Consider the following 20,454-nt stretch of genomic DNA (forward strand, 5'->3'; position numbering starts at 1 on the left):
CGTCACGCCAGCCCGCCTTTCGTGCGCGCGCCGCTTCGGGATTGGCTCTCCAGCCACGGGCTCCGGCCTTCCTGGGAGCGCATTGGGCAGCTCGGCTGTCTTTCCGGAAGTTCAAGCGTGGGCGGTGCGGCGTGGAGCTGGGGGCCTAGGCCGCAGCGGGCAGCCGATTGGACGCGGCCAGGGGGTAGGGGCGGGGTGAGGGCGGGACTGCAGGAACCCCAGGGGAAGGGGCGGGGCCGGGGCTGGATGGGGCGGGGCCGGGGCTGGATCGGGTGCCCAGCGGCACCGCTCGGGTTTCCGACGCGTCTCCTGCCCTCCCCGAACCCAAGCGCAGCCCAGCTGACAGCCCTTGGAGGTCCGGCTGGTAGCCGCGTCCTGGAAGCCCGCAAGGCTGGGCTTCGCCCCTTGAGACAGAGTCTCGCTCTGTCACCCTCAATAGAGGGCTGGGACGTCACAGCTCACATCAACCTCAAACTCTTGGGCTTAAGCGATTCTCATGCCTCAGCCTCCCAAGTAGCTGGGATTACAGGTGCCCCCCACAACGCCCCACTATTTTTGTTGTTCTTGTTGTTTGGCAGGCCAGGGACGGGTTCGAACCCTCCAGTCCCGATGTATGTGGCCGGCGCCCTAAACGCTGAGCCACAGGCTCCGAGCCTTCCCCAGCTTTTTGAGTCAGACGCTTTTACTTAATAAAGTGTGAGTTACGCACGAGCGCGGCGGCCTGGACACGGACGCCCCCACCGAGGTCGCGGAAAGCCCGGTGGCCCCCGTGGGAGGCCGCCCCCGCCCGCCGCTGCGCGCGTCCTTCCCCGGCACCGCGTGGACCTCGCTCCGCCGGCGCGTGGGGCTCCCGGGGGCCGCCGCCCGCTCGGGCTTTGCGTGGACGCGAGTTCCCGCTCCTCTTGGGTGGGCACCGCGAAGGGCGGTTTCTGGGTCACATGTTTGTGGGAAACCGACAGACCGTTTTCCTAGAAAGCTGTGGTTTCCCGGTCCCCAGGCGCGTGGCATTGGCAGCGTTTGGTTTGGATTTGTTGAAGTCAGACCAACAGGTGTGACAGTCGCGGGCGCCTAAATACTGACCAGGCTGAGAACCCACCCACGCATGTTTGTCACTTACTCATGTGTCTTCTTTGGCGAAATCTGAAGCGTTCTAATTTCTTGCCCACTTTGTAATCTTCTTTCATTGTTGTTTTGAGTGTTGGTTCGTTTGTGAGACGTGTGATTTGCAAATATTACCTCGGTCTGTGGCTTGTCTTTCCATTGTTTTAATTGTGTCGTTCAGACAGAAGTTTTTAACTTTGATGAAGTCCACCTCCTTTTATGGTTTGTGCTTTTCATATCTCATATATGAACAATTTCCCAACCCAGTGACAAGAAAATTTTCTCCTGTTTTCTTTTAGAAATTTTATAGTTTTAGGATTCACATTTAATCCAGCTCACTTTAAATTTTGTGGAAGGTGTGAGGGATGGGCCAAGGTTCTTTTTGCATTTTTCGCATGAGGAGGTCCAGTTCCTCAGCATCGTCTGTTGGGAGGGCTCCCCTTACCCTGAATGCCATTTGCTCCTTTGTAGACAGCAACTGACCACGTTTGAGAGGGTTTATTTCTGAGCAGTGGACACTGGTCCGTTTAACTTTTCTCCAATACCAGTCTGGACTAGTACAGCGTTAAGGTAGGTAAATCTTCGAAGCAACAAATCTGTGAATCTTCTTTGTTTTCAAAACTACCTTGGCTGTTCTAATTCCTCTGACTTTTCCTATAAATTTTAATACCAGCTTGTCACTATCTAAAAAAAAAAAAAAAAACCAGCTGGGATTTTGATGGGACATTAAATTTGTGATCTGTAATTTGGGGACAACTGACATCTTTGTGAATATGGAAGAGCTCGCGGTTTATTTAGGTTCTCACTGATGCTTTTCAGTGGTGTTCTCTGTACACAGTGTACATATTTTTAAAGGATTTATACCTAATTATTTCATTTTTTGAAGTGCGATTATAAATGGCAGTGTTTTGTTTTGTTTTTAAAGAGACAGGGCCTAGCTCTGGAGCCCAGGCTGGAACCTCAAACTCCTGGGCATGAGCAATCCTTTTGCCTCAGACTCACACAGCCTTGGGGTCACAGGTGTGAGCTGCTGCACCCAGCTATAAATAAGGTTTTTTTTCATTGTCAAGTTAACTGAGAGTACAAAGAATTAGGTTACAATGTTTGTATTTGCCATAATTTTTAATATTCCGATTTCCAGTTGCTTATTACTAGCATATAGATATATACACTTAATGATAATGTACTTGCCCTATGCCACGTGTCCCTGCTAAACTCACTAGTTATTAGGAACATTTTTGTACATTCCGTGGAATTTTCTGTAATCATGTTATCTGAGTAGTTTTATTTTTCCCTTTCTTGTGTGTCTGCCCTTTTAATTTTGTCTTGCTTTATGAACTGACCCAAGCCTCCAATACAATGCTGAACAGAGATGGAAGAGGGACCATGTCTCATTGTTCCCAATCTTGGGGAAAGATCGTCCTCTTTCACCATCCAGCATGAGGTTACTAGCTAAGGAACTTTTATAGGTGCTCCTTACCACAAAAAGAAGTTCATTTATATTTCTCGTTTGTCAGGTTTATTTTTTAACACAAATAAATGCTGAATTTGCTGTCTCTTGCTTTTTCTGAATAAAGTATTTTTATTTATTTATTATTTTTTTTTTTTTGTGGTTTTTGGCCGGGACTGGGTATGAACCTGCTACCTCCGGCATATGGGACTGGTGCCCTACTCCTTGAGCCACAGGCGCCACCCTATTTTTATTTATTTATTTATTTTTTTTTTTTTTTGAGACAGTCTTGCTTCATCACCCTCAGTAGAGTGCCCTGGCATCATAGCTCACAGCAACCTCAAATTCTTGGGCTCAAGTGATTCTCTTGCCTCAGCCTCCTGAGTGGCTGGGAGTACAGGTGCCCACCACAATACTCTGCTACTTTTAGAGATGGGGGTCGGGCGGCTCCTGTGGCTCAAAGGGGTAGGGCACCAGTCCCATATGCTGGAGGTGGCGGGTTCAAACCCAGCCCCGGCCAAAAACTGCAAAAAAAAAGAGATGGGGGCCTTGCTCTTGCTCAGGCTGGTCTCGAACAGGTGAGCTTAGGCAATCTACCCTCCTTGGCCTCCCAGAGTGCTAGAATTACAGGCATGAGCCACTGCGCCCGGCCTCTTTTTCTGAATAAAATGATCATGTGATTGGCGGCACCTGTGGCTCAAAGGAGTAGGGCACCAGCCCCATATGCTGGAGGTAGTGGGTTCAAAGCCAGCCCCGGCCAAAAACTGTAAAAAAAAAAAAAATCGTGATTTTTCTTTTTTATTCTGTTAATATGCTTAACTACACTGATTTACAAATACTTCCAAGTATTCCTGGAATATATTCAACTTAGAGTGATAAATTACCCTTTTATATATGACTGGATTCATTTTATTAATATAGTAGAACCTCTGTAGGTGATCGACCACCCAAAGTACTGTCACAACATACAAGGTGGTCATCATAAGACTAGGTCTACTGCACTGATAAGTATTAATACATGTGGTGCATGTCCAGTCTGTGAAAATTAGGTCACCTTAAAGATGTGGTCAGTGTAAGGAGGTAGTCAGCTGTGGAGCTTAAAGATGTGGTCAGTGTAAGGAGGTGGTCAGCTATGGAGGTTCTACTGTGCTTTGTTGAGGACTTTTTTTTTTTTTTTTGAGGCAGACTCTCACTTTGTTCTCCTCGGTAGAGTGCCATGGTGTCATAGTTCACAGCAACCTCAAATTCTTGGGCTCAAGAGATCCTCTTGCCTCAGCCTCCTGAATAGCTGGGAATACAGGTACTCACCACAATTCCTGGCTATTTTTTAGACAGGGTTTCACTCTTGCTCAGGCTGGTCTTGAACCTGTGAGCTCAGGCAATTCGCCCACCTCAGCCCCGCAGAATGCTGGGATTACAGGGTGAGCTACTATGCAGGGCCATGACGAGGACTTTTGCCTCTGTGTTCGTGAGGAATATTGGTCTGTAGCTTTCTAAACCAAGTGCATGTGGAATATCCATCAGGACAGACTATATGTTCTGGACCATAAAACAAAAAGTTTAACCAAAGCTTGAAATCTTTAATAATACAATTGAAATCATGCAAAATATGTTCTCTGACTATATCAGAATAATACACCTTTAAATAGACTACTGAACAAAAAAGAAGTCTCAAGAGAAATTAGAAAATACTCTGAGCAGAATAAAAGTTAAAATACATCAACAATCATAGAATACAGACAAGCAGTGTTCAGTGGAAAATTCATAGCATTATAAATTTTTATAATGCTTACATTAGAAAGTAATAAAGGTCTTAAATCAGCAATCTGAGCTTCCACCTTAAGAAACTGGAAAAATAAACCTAAAGCAGGAGTGAAATATTAAAGAATAGAAATCATTGACACTGAGAACAGAAAAACAGCAGAGAACAGCAAAACCAAAAGTTGTTTTTCTGAAGAGATCAATAACATTAATAAATTGTTAGTCAAGCTAACTAAGAAAATGAAAAAACAACACACATTAATATCAAGATTGAAGGAAAGAAAATTATTACCAATCCTGTAGACACTAAAAGTGTAACACCCAGCACTCTGGGCTCCCAAGATGGGAGCATCACTTGGGCACAGTTTCAGACCAGCCTGAGCAAGAGCAAGACCTTGTCTCTACCAAATATAGAAAACTTAGCCAGGCCTTATGCCAGGCGCCTATGGTCTCAGCTACTAGGGAAGCTGAGGCAGGAGGATCACTGGGGCCCAGAGTTTGAGATTTCTGTTAGCTGGGCTGCAGGCCACTGCACTCTAACCTGGGTAAAAGAACAAGACTCTGCCTCAAAAAAGAAAAAAAAAAAAAAGATAATGAATGCTATGAAAAACTCCAGAGTCATAAATTTGTTTTTTGTTTTTTGTTTTTCAGCAGGCTAGGGCTGGGTTCGAACCCACCAGCCCTAGTGCATGTGGCCGGTGCCCTACTGACCAAGCTATAGGCGCCATCTTAAGAGTCATAAATTTGGTAACTTATGTAAAGCGTACCAATTCTTTGAAAGATACAAACTATTAAAAATTATGACTCAGTGCCTGTAGCTCAGCAGGTAGAGCACCATCCACATACACCAGAGCTGGTGTGTTTGAATCCAACCCAGGCCTGTTAAATAACAATGACAACTACAACCAAAAAAAAATAATAATAAATAGCCGAGCGTTGTGGTGGGTACATGTAGTCCCAGCTACTTAGGAGGCTGAGGCAAGAGAATCGTTTGAACTCAAAAGAGTTTGAGGTTGCTGTGAGCTGTGACGCCATCGCACTCTACTGAGGTCAACATAATGAGACTCTGTCTCAAAAAAAAAAAGTCTACTATCTTTTTAAGAAATCAAAGTTCAGGTGGCGCCTGTGGCTCAAAGCGGTAGGGCACCGGCCCCATATGCCAGAGGTGGCAGGTTCAAACCCAGCCCTGGCCAAAAACTGCAAAAAAAAAAAAAAAAAAAGGAAATCAAAGTTCAAAATTAAAAACATTATAATTAAGGTTATTTGGGCAAGGCAGGGTGGCACGTACCTGTAGTCCCAGCTACTTGGGAAGCCGAGATGGGAGGATCATTTGGAAACCAAGAGCTTAAGACCAACCTGGGCAACACAGTGAGATCTCTGCCTCTAAAACTAAAAATTAGGAAAAAAAAAAAGTTAATTGCAGGGATGGCACCACTGACAATACCACTAAGGAGTTCTATCAAATGTTTAAGGAAGATACGATACCTGCCCCTACTTTTAAGACAAAAATCCTATAAATGTGCCCTTTATTAATGGAGCTTTCATTAAAATCCATAGACATAAAAGAAAAGAAAAAAGCAGCTATGGCCCAGCTCTGTGCAAACAGTAGTGTTTATTCAGAAAATGTAAACAGTAGAGCTCTCTGCAGGCGCCTAAAACACGGATACATCACCCAGAGGCATCCCAAGGCCAGGTCTATTGGAAGCAGCAGTGACAAAGGCTGAGAATGACAGCTCAGAGGCAGCACGTGGGGCACACTCAGAATAATCAAAGGCCAGACAAGGTGAGGCATCGTGGAGCCACAAAACCCCCTTGGGCTGCACACACCAAACCTTCCTGGTCACCGCCAGCCACCCCACAGGAAAAGGCAGCCTCCCTGAGAAGAAGGGAGCAGAGGTCAGACTAGGCAGAGCAAGAGCCTTGTAGCTGCTCCCCTCCACACAAGAAGCCTGGTTCCTATGGCCAGACTGGGGTGGGGTGAGGGGCTTGCCCTTGGGACCCCTGAGATCAGCAATTTGGAGGCCCTGCCATGGACTGTCCCTTGCTGTAGGAATTCAAATCTAAACAGCCAGCCTCCAGCAAGAGATGTGGGACAGAGGTAGCCCTGGGGTCTTCCTCTCAGGTCAAGTTGTCTGGAATCTGCAGCAGCTCCGGCCAAGGGCAGGGGCAGTAGCTCAATCCTGGGGGCTGCTCTGGAAGCACCAGCCCGGCAGGCACCGACTGAAACCCTCCAGAGCCAGGCCAATGGTCACATGTTCAGGAACGCAAAAGCTGACTGCTCCAACTCTTCAGCTGCTGTCCCCTGTGATGATGTCTGAGGGGCCTGGGGGACCAAGCAGGACACCTCTGCAGCAGCCCCAGCCCCCACCAGGCGGGGACAGGCCACTAGCTCCATGCCAGCAAACAAGGAGTTGCAGCTTGGCAGGCGGCTGCTGGGGCCTCCCTCTGGGCTGTCTGTGTCCCCGGGGCTCTGCTCAGGTTGCACCCCCTGTTCTTGAGAACCTGCCAGTCTGGCCTCGGCCTTGCCGTCTGGGGTGTGGGGGGCTGCCGAGCCCCCATGGGGGAGCAAGGCTGAACTCAGAGGCTGGAGGAAGACGTGGCCTCCCACAGGAGGCACAGCGTCAGTCAGCAGGTCAGATGGGCCTGTGAGGATGCCTGCAGGGCCAGCCTCCGCGGGGGGCCTCCAGGCCAGAGGCAGCTGTCCACAGGAGGCTTCAAAGTGCCTCAGGATCTGCAAGATAGAGAAGAACGAACTGGTGAGGCCTGTGTGGCTCTGAAAGCATGATGTATAGGGCCATCCGTCCCACTGCCCAGACTGAGGAGCAATCAGGATAAGGTGGGGGCAGGTGTCTGAGGGTCTGTCACTGCCACAAAGAAGACGGGAAGAAAGAAGCCACGTAGGCTGCAGGAGACGGAGGGCAGTGCCTGGCTGGAGAGGGAAGTGCCCATGGATGAATGAGTCACTTCTGCCACTTGGGAGACTGGGGTCTGGGAGCAAGTGCCCTGTCACAGAAGAACTGCACCTGCAGCTGAGGAGGGCTTCTTGGAGGAAAAAGAGTAGGAGCCAGAGTGGGGGTAGAGGAGCCACCCCAGGGAAGGGTGGGAGGGGGCATCGGGTAGACCTAACTTGGGGAGCTCTGGGATCAGGAAGAGGCCCCAGAAGCTTGTGAGGTGCTGGGAAGAAATCAGGGCTGAAGCTGGGGCAGGCGAGGACCCTGAAGCTGCCCACTGGGCAACAGGGGACAGGTCAGAGACTGGGACTACGGACTCCCAAGTGTCAGAAAAGGCTGACCGAGAGCCAGTCAAGGATGGGGAGGGCGTGGAGCATGCACATCCTGTGCTTCCTCAGCCCTGTGTACCTGTGGCCAGCTGCCCACCTTGGTGGCCTTATTGGTCACAGGTCCAGGGCTGCCCATGCTGAGCTCCTGCAGCTTCGGCCGAGAGAGCAGGAGGATGTGCTCCTGAGGCAGCAGGTCTGCACTCCCGAGGGAGGCAATGGCACTCAGTGCTCTCTGTTGGGTGGTGGACGGGGTGTCAGGCAGTGTGCTCCTCATGTGCCCATCTGGCCTTCCTCCTCCTCTCCTTCAGCCCCTCACTAAGGACTGAATCTGGGAGGCACCAGGGCAGCCCCACCAGAAACCTGCCCTCACCCCTTCCCTCACCAGCTCCAGGGGCCGCCCCAAAGGGTAGCCTGGTGCTGAGAACCAGAGAGATGTTTGTTCCTATCCACAGCACACCTGCACCCACACCTATGTATGCGTGCACACTGCACACGTATATGCACACAGGTACACAGGTACAGAGACATGGGCGCGCACAAACACAGACACAGGCGTACACACAGGTACACACAGGAAGTACATAGGTGCACACACAGGCGCACATACCAAGGTACACACAGACACTGGCACACACACAGACATAGGCGCATACAGGTACACACAGACACAAGTACACACATTGGCGTACACACAGGCAGACACAGACACAGGCGCACACACTTAGGTACACACAGAGACACAGGTACACATGGACACAGTCGCACACAGACGTAGGCACACACACAGATACAAGTGCACACATACAGGTACACACAGGTACACAGACACAGGCACACACACACAGGCATACTCAGACACAGGTGCACACACAGGTACACACACATAGGCACACACGGAGGCCCACATACAGGCCCACATGGGCACACACACAGATACATAGGTGCACACAGGAACAAACAAATGCACACACAGGCACACAAAGAGGCACACACATAGATGCACACACAAATATACACACAGGCACACAAATACATAGACATAACCAACACACACAGATGCACACAGACATACACACATACACACAGGAATCCACACAAGCACACAGGTGCTCTCCCACCTCCACCCTCACCAGCTGGGCGCACTCGCTAGTCCCACCCAGGTGGAAGATCAGCAGCTCCAGCACGGCCTCACAGTTGAGCAGTCCACACCTGCACAGAGGAGACAGCTGGGTGGTGTTTGGTGGCCTATTCCCTCCTCCCTTGCCCAGGCTGGGTGGCCAGACTCACTCTTTGATGAAGTGCTGCACCTCCTCGCGGCTCAGGAAGGCACGTGGCCCCTGAGTCACTGTCTTCACCAGGCTCAATTCCTGGTGGCAGTCACTAGAGGTCTCGGCCCTGGGGGAGGTATAGCTAGGTCAGGGCAGGGTGAGGGCTGTTCCCTCTCCCTCCCTGTGCCAGACTGAGACCCGGAGGGCTACTCTGGGTGGACAGAGAAGCTCCCCGCGGTTCCCTGGCACCAGCAGTTCCCGTTCACCTGTCTGCCAAGTCACCCAGTTCCCGGCTGGCCCCCAGGTGGCTGTCACTACCAGACGGACTGCCCGAGTCTGAGGTCCTGTGCTGGTCACTGTTCTGGGAAGAATGCTGAGAGCTGGGGCCGCTGTCCAGCTCCTCCCAGCCCCCTCCAGCCTGCCCGGGCTGGTGCTTCACAGCTGGAAGGAGGGACAGCAGGTGAGCCTCTCAGGGTGTCAGGCCAGCCCTGCCTACCTCCCCAGGCCCTGCACCAGGAGGACAGGGTGTCTACCTTGGCTCCAGCTCCAAAAAACAGAGCACCCACACACACACACACACACACACACACACACATTCTGCTCTCTTCCCCCAGCCCCCTTGCTGTATAGGCAGCTTTGTCATTAGTCCCCACTGCCGGGCCCCAGCAGGTGACCGGAAGAAGCCAGACCCCTAGGGGGAGGAGCCTTTGCCTCCATACCTCTGGTGCCTGAGATGGCCCCAGGCATTGGGGTCCCAGTGCTGGGCTGGCCGTGGCTGGCCAAAGGCGTCAGAGTAGGCTGGTAGATGTCCCCCCGTGGCAAGGGCCTCTGGGCACTGGGGCTCTCTGTCCCAGGGCGCATGACATTAGCCACCACCTCTGCAGCCCTCTGGATGGTGGAGAGGAAAGCTTCGCCTGCAGAGCCTGTGTCCGAGAAGAATGGAGATGGCACAGCCGCCGGGTCCTGCCCCTGCTGCGTCCTCAGGGAAGGAGGTGCCCACAGCTGCCCCCTGCCAAGGCAGGAGCAGAGCAGGGGCTCCTGGTAGACCCACGCCTCGCCCCTTCAGCAACTCCCATGCCCAGTTGCCCTGGATGCCCTGGCTTACAGCAGAGCTATGGCCCCATCCCTGCCAAGCAAAGGGAATCCTAATTTGCTTGTTCTGAGGAGTTAAAAAGGTCTTTAGCCCTTCACTCAGGGGGTTTTAGGTCTGGTGCTGGGGAAATGGCCAGTCCTCCTGCAAGCTCCCTGCAGAACCCTCAAATTACAGCATCAGCAGGGGTTCCCCCAGGGCTGAGCACCAGGAGGGCCCATAACAGCAGAGGTGTGCCAGGGCAGGCACGGCTGAGATGCACGGCTTCCCGCATACAGATGGTTCCAGTGCCGCAGAGCACTCGACACGTGACCGCAGTCTGTCATGGCTGGGACCCTGCAGGGGTGGAACCGATGCTGCCCCGAGGCCCGGCTCCAACTTCTCAGCCTGGTTTCTCTCACCTGTCCATCAAACATCTGGCCGCACCTGCCCTGCCCTCCTCTCGGGACAGGCAGAGAGTGATGGGGACAACCATGACCAGGAAGAGACTGAGCCCACAGGGACTGGACCTGTCCCCTGGGCCCTCCACGCCCTCCTCACCCCTGCTCTCTGAGATGTCGGGGGCTCACACGGGCCCTTTCTGCTTACCTGTGCGGCCCCATTCCTGACTGTAACCAAAACCCTGGAGGGTGCTGTGCGGCCTGGACTGGGAGCCCATGCCTGTGAGGAGGGCCTTGGCATCAGACCCACCTGTGACCAGTGCGAGGGAGAACCCGAGGAGGGCAGGGGTCCTACCTGTATGAGGCAAGGTCTCGGGGTGCTGGCAGGGAGGCAGTGGTAACTTGGTGTCGAAGAATAAGGTGCTCCCCAAGTCCTGAGGGAGAAGTTGAAGGCCCTCAGCTTCCTGCAGCCTAGAGCTGCTGTCCTCAGCCCACCCCACCTAAACTGCCCCGGTCCCTGGCCACTTCTCCAAACCACCAACAAAACAGAAGGGCTCTGCTGTGGCAGCTGAGAGTGAAGCCAAGACTCCCGGGTGGCATTTGCCCCAGCTGACATAGTGCCCAGGCCTCATCCCCAGGTCCTGGCTCACCTGGGCAGCCGCCCGCACCTTGTGGTACAAGCTGTTCCCATGGAGAGGATCCGGGGGCCCTGCCAAGGCTGCTGGGAGAGGGGGTGCAGAGGGAGCTGAGCCTGACACTGCCACCCAGCTCCCAAACCCCTCTAGGACCCCAGGCCACCCTCAGCCACACCCACCTCCATGGCAATCTTGTCTCCCCAGCCACTACAGTGGCGCCTGCCCACTTCAACCCATCCCCTCCACCTAGAGCCACCACCAGGGGGGCCACGTCCAGTCTGAGACCTTCCAGAGGCTTCCTGGAGACCAAATGATAAAACTGAACTTCTCCAGTGCGGCCTGAAAGCTCCACGGGCAGGTCCCCACCGCCTCACCCCCAGGCTCATCCTGTGCCAGGTTCCCCCCCCAAAGAGCTCCATGTGTGCACCCCTCCCCCCCCATCTCTGGCCAAGACTCTCCCAACCCAAGGGAAAGACCTCAGGCCATGTCCATAAATGCCCTCGCCAGCTAGAGTTGAAGAAGACAGACAGCCTGTGGGGAGCGAGGGACAGGGTCTCCACCCTGGACCCACCTGATGCCTGAACAGATAGGCTGGATCCCCCACCCACTCCACACTCCAGCCCCACCCTCTCTCAGCCCACACTGAGCTGGGGGAGGAGAGCCCAATGCCCGGACCTGGGGAGAGCGTGTGAATACCCAGCAAGCCCAGCACATGCCTGGCCAGGAAGGGGAACAGACAGAAAAGTCATTGAAGGCGCCCAGGGCAGTGAGTGCAGGGACATGTGGGAGGTGCAGAGGACACAGTGAAAGGAGGGGTTAGGTGCTCCGGGGGAGGCTGAGCCGGCTGGTGGAGCTGGGAGTGCTAGGCAGGCAGGGAAGGAAGGACAGCACAGGGTGCCCAGAGCCTGGTCACGTTCATGGGGCAAGACCGCAGGGAAGCGGGGCTGGGTTGGGACTACGCCCGGACAGGGGTCCTGGCTGAAGACTTCCTTCGCAAGCCCGGGCGGATTTGACAGTCTTCAATGCACCGTGCGCGGCCACATGCTCCCCATACCTGTGGCTTCCTGGATGAAGGAGGAGTTCCGTCTGAGGATGAGCAGGAAGGATGAGGAGCCGTGGCCACACAGGTAGAGCAGGATCTTCAGCACCTGGGGGCTCGTTGGTCAGTACAACCCAGAAGGCCCAAGCCAAGACACTCAGAGGCAGGCCCAGGGAGCACCGCAAGGACACACAGACACCCACCACCCTGGGCTGTGCACCACTCCTAGGAGCTAACCACCCCCCGCACCCCCACCACCCCTCCCCGTCGCTTAGGGGCCCACCTTGAGCTTCACGTGGCCAGAGCTACTATACAGGCGGTTCAGGAGATACTCCAGCAGGCACTGGCTGCTGCCCAGCGACTCATGGGAGATTTCTGGGTGCACTTGGGTTATGGAAGGAGTAAGGTGAGAATGCAGCAGGCCACACTGGCTGGAGGGAGGAGCCAGCCACAGACCTGCTCCCTTCATGGTCTCTGCAGATAACCTCCCACAGGCCCTGGTTTCAGGGGCATTGGGGCTTCTAGGGGCTTCTGTGTTGTGTCAGGGGTTTCACAGCCTGCAGACCTGCCCACCCAAGGTTACTATGAGAAAGTAACTCCTGGGCTGAAAAGAGAACCTTCAGGAGGACCCCTGGTACCCTTCCATGCCACACCAGGGCCCTGCAGCCACTGTATCCCCAACACAGGGACCGTCAAGGAAGGATACTAGCAATCTCTTCAAACAGGTAGCCAGGACACGGGACATCGTCATCCGATGTTCCCTTCAGGAGAATTGGGAGCTGGAAGGAAACAAGAAGCCCAGCCTGTGATGAGTCTCCAAGGGTGACATACTGGCAGAGACACGGACTTGAGGGAGACAGGAACTGTCCTACTGGCTAGAGGGCTGTGGGAGGGGCCCTCTGGACAGTGAGGGCTGAGTAGCCCCGAGAAGAGGCAAACCAATGGTGGTTCTCCTGTGGGGGCCGCTCCACTCATCAAAAGCTGTGGCATAGCCCCGGCTACCTGAACTTACAGATGCCTCAAGGCAATTTGAGGTGACCTTTTCTTATACCTACCCACTAACTAGCAAAAAGCCTGGGCAAGGCCTCTTCCCCAAAGGTGACTAGGAAAGATTCCACCTCTCCAGAGCTAGGGTGAGCAGCACCACACAGCCACTCAGCCTGACAGACTCCAGGACTCCATGACAGCAACTGACTCACGCTGTTCCTCTGTGTTCACTTGTCAGCACAGACATATTTGTTTACATTACATCCTTATTAGTGCAAAGATGCACTGTTCATACCGATGAAAACAGAAACATCAATTCTCTCATCATTCAGTATTTCGACAGAGTGTAGGAATTCAAGGTTATCTAAATGACAAGCACTGGACAGCTACAGCCGCCGGGTTTGAACAGCAGCTATTCTAGCGTCCAGACCACATATAACAACACATATGTGTGCTGTGGGCACACACCACTTGCGCTCACAGCTCATGATTTGTCTACCAACTCCTAAAGCGGGGCTGGAGAGGTCAGCAGGCTTACAGTTGAGAACTGCAGAGCTCCGCACGTGACTCCGTCTAAACCCAAAGCTAGGAGACCTGATTTCCAGCAGCCTGAGGGGCTTCCTGGGACCACCCAGCCCTCTGAGCTCCAGCCTAGGAAAACTCAGGGTTGTCGAAAGAACCGTTTGCTCTGGCCAGCACCTGGCCACAGCCCTGACTTCTCTTTCCTAGAGCGCTTCATCAAAAGCGCTCACGACTGTTCGTCCTTCTCTGTCCCTCTGAGGTGCCTGTGCACCTCCTGCAACCCAGGGGCGTCTGCTTAGAGACCGGGAGCCTCCCCTGGAAGGCCAGCGGGAAGGACGGCGGGTCTCCCAGACTGTGGGGCACGGAATCCTGATTGGATGGCCACCAGCAGCAAATAGCGGCCGCCGCGTCCGGCCGACCACCCCCATTCCTGAGTCGCCCCTTCCCTCAGGTCGGAAGCGCCTGAGCGATGCTGTGCGTGTCGCACACCTCCGGGGTGATGACCCGTTCGCACCGCGCTCCGAGGGCCTGGCCGTGGGAGGCGTCCGGGCAGAGCGGCGGGCAGTCACTCACCCGGTGCAGGAAGCTCAGGCGGTCCCGCAGCGTGGGGGCAGCCGCCATGGTGCAGTCACCTCCCGGCCTGCCCCGCTTCCGCCAGGCCCGCACCCTCCAATCACCGTGCGTGTCTGGCTTCGCCGGCCAATCGCTCGCAGTAGGGCCTGAGGTCGCCTTCGTGAACAATTTGAGGCTGAGCCAATCCGACGTCCCAGACCAGAGGCAGACACGCTCAAGAGCCCACTGTGGGCGTGCGAGGGCCAATTAAGAAGTGCAGAAAAAACTATGAGCGGAAGTGCCCGCCTATCAAGCCGCTGGACACCGGAAGAGGACGGGCCTATCGCGGTGGCGCCCTTGGGCGCCAGGAGGAGCCGCTCATGTCGGCAAAGAGAGCGGTGTGGGGGCGCGTGCGAAGCCGCCTGCGAGCCTTCCCCGAGCACTTGGCAGCCTGTGGGGCCCAGGTGAGAAGCCGCAGGCGGGCTAGTGCTGCACGGCCGAAAGGGCTGCGCGGGGTGGTGACTTCGAGGGAGGGCAGTGACCCAGTTCAGGGGCCCCAGCGACCGGTGCCCGTGTCTCCCGCAGGCCGCGGCGTATGGCAGGTGCGTGCAGGCCTCTACGGCCCCGGGCGGCCGCCTGAGCAAGGACCTCTGCGCGCGGGAGTTCGAGGCCCTGCGGAGCTGCTTCGTCGCCGTGGTAGGTGGGCCCAGGCCCTTCCCAGCCCCGCCCCGCTGGACCCAGCCTCCTTTCCTTTTCCATTGATTTGGGGCGCCTGGGTGCTTTGGGCACCGGCCGACCAGGCCCCGACTCACTAAGCAGTCCGCGAAACCTCCACGGTCCCGGGGCGTGTCTACGTGTTTGCAAAGCGGGGCTAGAAGGGTTTGCGGGGACGTGGGCGAGAGAACGCGCTCGAGTGGGCGCTGCACTGAGGGGCACCTTGCGGGGGGCGGGGACCCCAACACAGGACCCAAAGCGAATGCCCCGGCTACCGCTGCTTAGCCACCAGCTCTTTCTCCTCCTCGCCGCCCTTTGTCCAGAGGGTGAGAGGAAAAGCCACTACGAAGGCCAAGCGCCGGTTCTCACTGCAGCAGCAGCAGGCTGCGGTAGGACCTGCGCATCTTAGTCCCGAGCAAGTTCTGCCTCTAACTCCTTCAGCATCGAGTACCTTCCTTTTCTTAGCCTGGCATTTCTGATCCTTGTCTGATCAGAATGTGCCCCAGTTCTTGCGAAAATCTTCGTGTACTGTACACAGGTAAAGAATTGCAGGTTCGTGTTTGCAAGCGGGTTCAGAGGCTGGTAGACCTTCGCAGAGGTGAGGAGCCTGGTGCACGATGGGTGTTCCAGAAGAGGACAAGGAGGGTGCTCCTGCTGACAGGGCTGGTTCCCCCCAAAGTGTGGCCACTTTGGGTGCCCCTGAGTCAGGGGTCTAGGTGAGCCAGGATGCCAGAGGTTAGCCTCTGTTTACTAGGACCTGTTGATCAGGAAAATTGAACTGGGGAAAGGGTAGCTAGGTAAGAGCTCTGCAAAATTCAGGGAATGCCATGCAGAGTTTCTTGATGTTGCAGAGTCATCTTTTTGCAGAATGGGCTGTGTGTGGGATACCCATTTAGTTCAAGAAGGATTGTTCATGGACTCATTTCTCTCTCTTTTACTGTCATTAGGGGCCCACCCTGGCAGCCCTTGTTCCCAGCCCAGTTGCAGGAGTCTCCCTGCTTTGTGACAGTTTACTAGCTTTACCGTCCCAGACACACCTTTACCTTCTATGATTGCTGGTTAGCAACTCTCCTAGAAGTACTTACACTTAAGATAAAGGTCACAGTCCTAGAAAGTTTTTGTTTTCTCTACCACCTTTCTTGTGGCTAATGAGGAATTAACTGTCCAGGCATCTGGTCATTTGTGATCTCACCTACCTCACACTCCTGTCTGGATCAAAGGATGACATTCCTGTCTGTGTGTCTCCTGCCCTTCATGTAGTGGAACCCCTCACTCAGTAACACAAGCCAAACTTCTCTATAAAGGTAACCTGGTTGCAGGCCCAGATCCTTGAGGTCTCTCATGATAAGGAAATTTGTGATGGGCCCCTTTTTGGCCTCTCCTCCCCGTGGTCCCAGGAACCAGAGGGTAGGAAGGGCTCAGATTCCTGCTCCATCCCACCAGCCCTGTCAACTGGGCAGGTAATTTCAGCATCTCTGAGCCTCAGTTTTCCTCTGTAAGGATTTCTCCCTGCCCCTTATGAGAGTATGGGACCAAATGTGTGTGGGGCTACTACATGGGCACTCCAGGTAGGTGCAGCAGTGAGGTCTGCTGGGTGTCATACATCATTGGAAGTCCTTTGTCCTGGGACAGGTGACCTGGAGACCCAAACCCAGGGGCCTCTGAGCACCAACCAAACAAGCCTACTACATCCCATACCAGTACCCAAGTTCTTTGTCGGCTGTTTGATAGAATGTGGCATTTGATCTGGTAGATTTCTTACTTTTATGCCAAATCTAACTTGGAAACAAGCCACACATAGAAAATGCTTTTTTCTTTCAGGCCAAGAAGACCCTGAACGGAGGCTGTTAGGAGGGGCTCTCAGCACTGCACTCACACCCATCTGCTGCCCCTTGGTGCAAAGCAGTGCACAGCAGGCACTCTGCTAGCTGAAAGGAGGCGAGAATGTCGGTGCCCTGAAGCTCCTGGAGTTACACTCTGTGTTTCTTCTCAGTGGCTTGAGCCATGGGTAGAGCATGAACTTGTTTTCCTTAGTTTGTGTCTGAAGGGTCTGTGAGAATAAGGTGTAATGGAACCAGGATAAAGCCTCTCTCCAGCAGCCATGGTGTCATTTGCTTGTGCAGAGTGTGGTGAATGGGCCCCAACCTGTCCCAAGTATAATGGCAGGGCAGGGTCCCCACTTAAAAGCATTGTCCCTCAAAATGTTTGTTCTGAATCTAGAGGAGCCTGCAGACCTCACTGTTTATGGGACATACGGAAGAGAAAAGTACAGTGACGTCGTGAGGGAAAATATTCCCTGGGTAGGGAACCTTCCACAAAGACTGTCCTGGGCTTGGGGCAGGGGCTCCTCTGGATTAAAGCACGTGGGGCCCGAGCTGCCTTGAGGGGTCTCTTTAGGATACCAGCAGTGGTGGCCACCCCCACCCCCTGCAGCCTCCACTGGGCGGCAAAGACAGGCATGTTGCTGATGACTCCTGGCCTCTCAGCCCCATTACCCTCTCTCCACCTTGACATTTTTGCAGGCTGGGGGTTCTGCAGGTCCTGAGTACCACCTGCTGGACATGGTGGGGATTGTGCTGAGTTCCCTGGAGGTCACACTGTCCTTTGGGACAGAACCCTCTCAGAGCCCCAGTGCCTCCCTGGGGGGCAAGGGCTGCACCCCTTGGGTCCTCTTAAGTGCTCTTCAGAAGGCCAGAGGCCCACCAGGTGCTGAGAGCCCTTATCTGGTACATCTGATGGGTCTGCAGGAGCTGGATGTTCATCCTGGGGTAGCTGGAGTCTGTCCCATGGGCAGGACAGTGTCACATCTCACAGGAGCCGTAGGAATTCAGGACTAGAACATCCTGGCAGGGCCCTGAGTTGAGCCACTGTGGCCTGGACAGCCCTGTTGCCCAGCCACATCACTGCACCAGCTGCCCTGGGCTGCCTTTCTCGAACCTGGCCACACTCATATCCATGATTGAGTCCTTTGAAGGCTTACTGCCTGGTGCTCCAGCATCTTCCCAAACCTCTGCAGCCCTGCCTGGTCAGGTGCTCCCACCCCCACAGCCCTCCACACTTCTGTCCAGGATGGCCCACACCTCCCAGGGCCCCTCCTTAAGTGTCCCAGTTTCCTTCCATGCCTTTGTCAGCCTTTGCCTCTGCACTGCTCTGCTTTGTGTCCCCAGACCTGCTCAATCTCGGGACCACATCTGCAGAGCTGTTCAATAAACAACATCATTCCATGATGTGCTGTCGCTGTCTCAGTCCATTCTTGCCACTGCAATGGAAGTACTGGGACAGGGCAGTTGACATGGCTCCATTCTGCAGGCAGGAGGCCCAGGATCGGTGTCAGGTGGGCCTGCTTGCACGTCCTCATGTGGCAAGTGGGGGGCAAGAAAGCTGCTACCCAACACGTGGAACCTCTTCACAGATCCCATCAGCCACACCTGAACTTTGGAGAAGACACCTTCAAGCCACAGGAAATGTCTTGGCCAGGGGTCCTCAAACTGCGGCCCACGGGCCACATGAGGTGGTGTGATTGTATTTGTTCCAGTTTTGTTTTTTTACTTCAAAGTAAGATATGTGCAGTGTGCATAGGAATTTGTTCCTAATTTTTTTTAAACTATAGTCTGGCCCTCCAGCACTCTGAGGGACAGTGAATTGGCCCCGTGTTTAAAAAGTTTGAGGACGCCTGGGTCTTGGCCCTTGGGCAACACCAGAAGTTCTTTGAGGCCCAAATTCCGGCCCTTAATCCCATGCTGGGCGCAGTCTGCCCTGAGTAGAAGCTGGTGCTGCTGGCTGGGAAGTGCTGTCCCCAGGTGTCCCTACTCCAGGAGGCCTGCACCAAGGCTGAGCTGGACTTAAGAGGCACATGCCCCAGATGGGAGCAGCTGTGGGGAGAGGGCAGCGCCCAGTCCCAGCCCTTCACACAGCTCTGACCAGCACACCAGCATCTGTGTCGCTTGTCTGAGAAGTTTCTCTCCTTACCTGAGGGCTGCCAGTAGAATGGCAAGAACATTCTGCAAACAAAATCCTTTTGTCTTTCACACACCAAACTCCATAAGGGCCTCAGATGTAAAACCCAAGGGGAGAAATAAGTGTGACCTCCAGAGTTCACGTTCTTTCCTGGGAGCCCGAGAGCCAGGAGTGAAGGGGTGCCGGGGGGATGGTCTGCCTGCATCTGGGGGTGTGGTAACTCAACAATGGCAGGAGCCATGCAAGTTGTAGACATTCTGTGCTAGCCTGCGGCAGCCCTGCCCTGCTCTAACAAGGGTGATGACCTCCAGAGGAAACGGGACCACCGTGAGACCCGGGCAAGTCCAGTGGAATGACAACCCCACCCCAACCAACTTAACAAGTGGAGCTACAGTCTGAGAAGCTCCTGGAAGACGCTTGGCATTATTGTTGGTTTTGGGAGGCGACACTGCTTTATTCAAGAATGCAAGGGGAGAGCAACCCTGATGGCATGCCCGCCACTAGGCCCTTCCCTCCTGTGCCAGCAGTGACTACAACCCCTTCAGCCCCCAGGCCCAGCTCCTGGAGTTCAGCCTCTGGAAGCTTCTGCTCCTTTACTGTTCATTTTCAAGGCTTCAGCCTGCCTGTTGACATCCTTCAAGTTAAATCACAATGAAGGCCAGGCATAGTGGCTCACTCCCTGTAATCCCAACACTCTGGGAAGCCAAGGTGGGAGGATTGCCTGAGCTTAGGAGGTTGAGACCAGCCTGCGCAAGACTGAGAGATCCCGTCTCTCCTTTTTTTTTTTTTTTTTTAAGACAGAGACACACTATGTCACCCTTGGTACAGTGGCATGGGGTTACAGCTCACAGCAACCTCAAACTCTTGGGTTTAGGTGATTCTCTTGTCTCAGGCTCCCAAGTAGCTGGGACTACAAGTGCCCACCACAACACCCAGCTACATTTTTGTTGCAGTTGTCATTGTTTAGCAGGCCTGGGCGGGGTTCTAACCCGCCATCCTCAGTGCATGAGGCCAGATCTGTAACCACTGTGCTACTGGCACCAAGCCAACCCTGTCTCTACTAAAAATAGGAAAACTAGCCAGGTGTTATTGTGAGCACCTGTAGTCCTAGGCACAGGATCCCTTGAGCCCATGAGTTTGAGTCTGCTGTGAGCTAGGCTGATGCCATGGCACTCTACCCAGGGTGATTGAGCAAGACTGTCTCAAATAAATCACAGCTCGGTGCCTGTGGCTCAAGCAGCTAAGGCACCAGCCACATACACCTGAGCTGGCGGGTTCAAATCTAGCCTGGGCCTGCCAAACAACGACAGCTACAACCAAAAAATAGCCAGGCGTTGTGGCAGAAGCCTGTATTCCCAGCTACTTGGAAGGCGGAGGCAGGAGAATCACTTGAGCCCAGGAGTTGGAGGTTGCTGTGAGCTGTGATGCCATGGCATTCTACCTAGGGCGACAACTTGAGGCTCTGTCTCAAAAAAAAAGTTAAAAAACTAAATAAATAAATCACAATAAGAAGCAAAAAGGATTTCAAAAGGTACAGGGGAACAATCACTATTGAGCCATGGCCGGGCCACTATGTGGGGGCTATTTGCAAACAGTCCATTCCTGGGCCCCAAGCACCCCTGACCAGACCCCCACCCTTTGTGGCAGGGTGTGGGGCTCACTTCACAGGCAGGGAGGTAGACCCCTAGGAAGGATCTCAGGAGGAGGCTGCCTCTGGT

General features: G+C 54.1%; 2 protein-coding genes across 10 annotated transcripts; one reads left to right on the forward strand and one right to left on the reverse strand.

Annotated features, from left to right (window-relative positions):
* Positions 1–2,814: 2,814 nt before the first annotated feature.
* On the reverse strand, positions 2,815–14,292 carry TEPSIN (TEPSIN adaptor related protein complex 4 accessory protein). 9 transcript variants are annotated; one of them, XM_053569976.1, is made up of 15 exons: positions 14,087–14,292; positions 12,711–12,783; positions 12,288–12,388; positions 12,020–12,113; positions 10,981–11,051; positions 10,686–10,764; positions 10,539–10,610; positions 9,580–9,783; positions 9,127–9,301; positions 8,880–8,987; positions 8,711–8,801; positions 7,690–7,824; positions 5,601–7,043; positions 3,242–3,315; positions 2,815–3,075 (listed from the first exon to the last, which is right to left on the reverse strand). In XM_053569976.1, the coding sequence occupies exons 1-13, from the start codon at positions 14,132–14,134 to the stop codon at positions 6,561–6,563; spliced, it is 1,734 nt and encodes a 577-aa protein (XP_053425951.1). In that variant the 5' UTR covers positions 14,135–14,292; the 3' UTR covers positions 2,815–3,075; positions 3,242–3,315; positions 5,601–6,560. The 9 variants fall into 9 exon arrangements, with proteins under 9 accessions (XP_053425951.1, XP_053425957.1, XP_053425956.1 ...); XM_053569982.1 differs by having other exon boundaries at positions 2,815–3,315; positions 8,723–8,801; positions 10,981–11,048; positions 12,288–12,379; XM_053569981.1 differs by having other exon boundaries at positions 2,815–3,315; positions 10,981–11,048; positions 12,288–12,379.
* Positions 14,293–14,383: 91 nt separating this feature from the next.
* On the forward strand, positions 14,384–16,877 carry NDUFAF8 (NADH:ubiquinone oxidoreductase complex assembly factor 8). Its single transcript, XM_053569984.1, has 3 exons — positions 14,384–14,529; positions 14,651–14,761; positions 16,601–16,877. The coding sequence occupies exons 1-3, from the start codon at positions 14,446–14,448 to the stop codon at positions 16,628–16,630; spliced, it is 225 nt and encodes a 74-aa protein (XP_053425959.1). The 5' UTR covers positions 14,384–14,445; the 3' UTR covers positions 16,631–16,877.
* Positions 16,878–20,454: the final 3,577 nt, after the last annotated feature.

Source organism: Nycticebus coucang, chromosome 18 (genome assembly GCF_027406575.1).
Source record: "Nycticebus coucang isolate mNycCou1 chromosome 18, mNycCou1.pri, whole genome shotgun sequence".
NCBI classification, from domain to species: domain Eukaryota; kingdom Metazoa; phylum Chordata; class Mammalia; order Primates; family Lorisidae; genus Nycticebus; species Nycticebus coucang.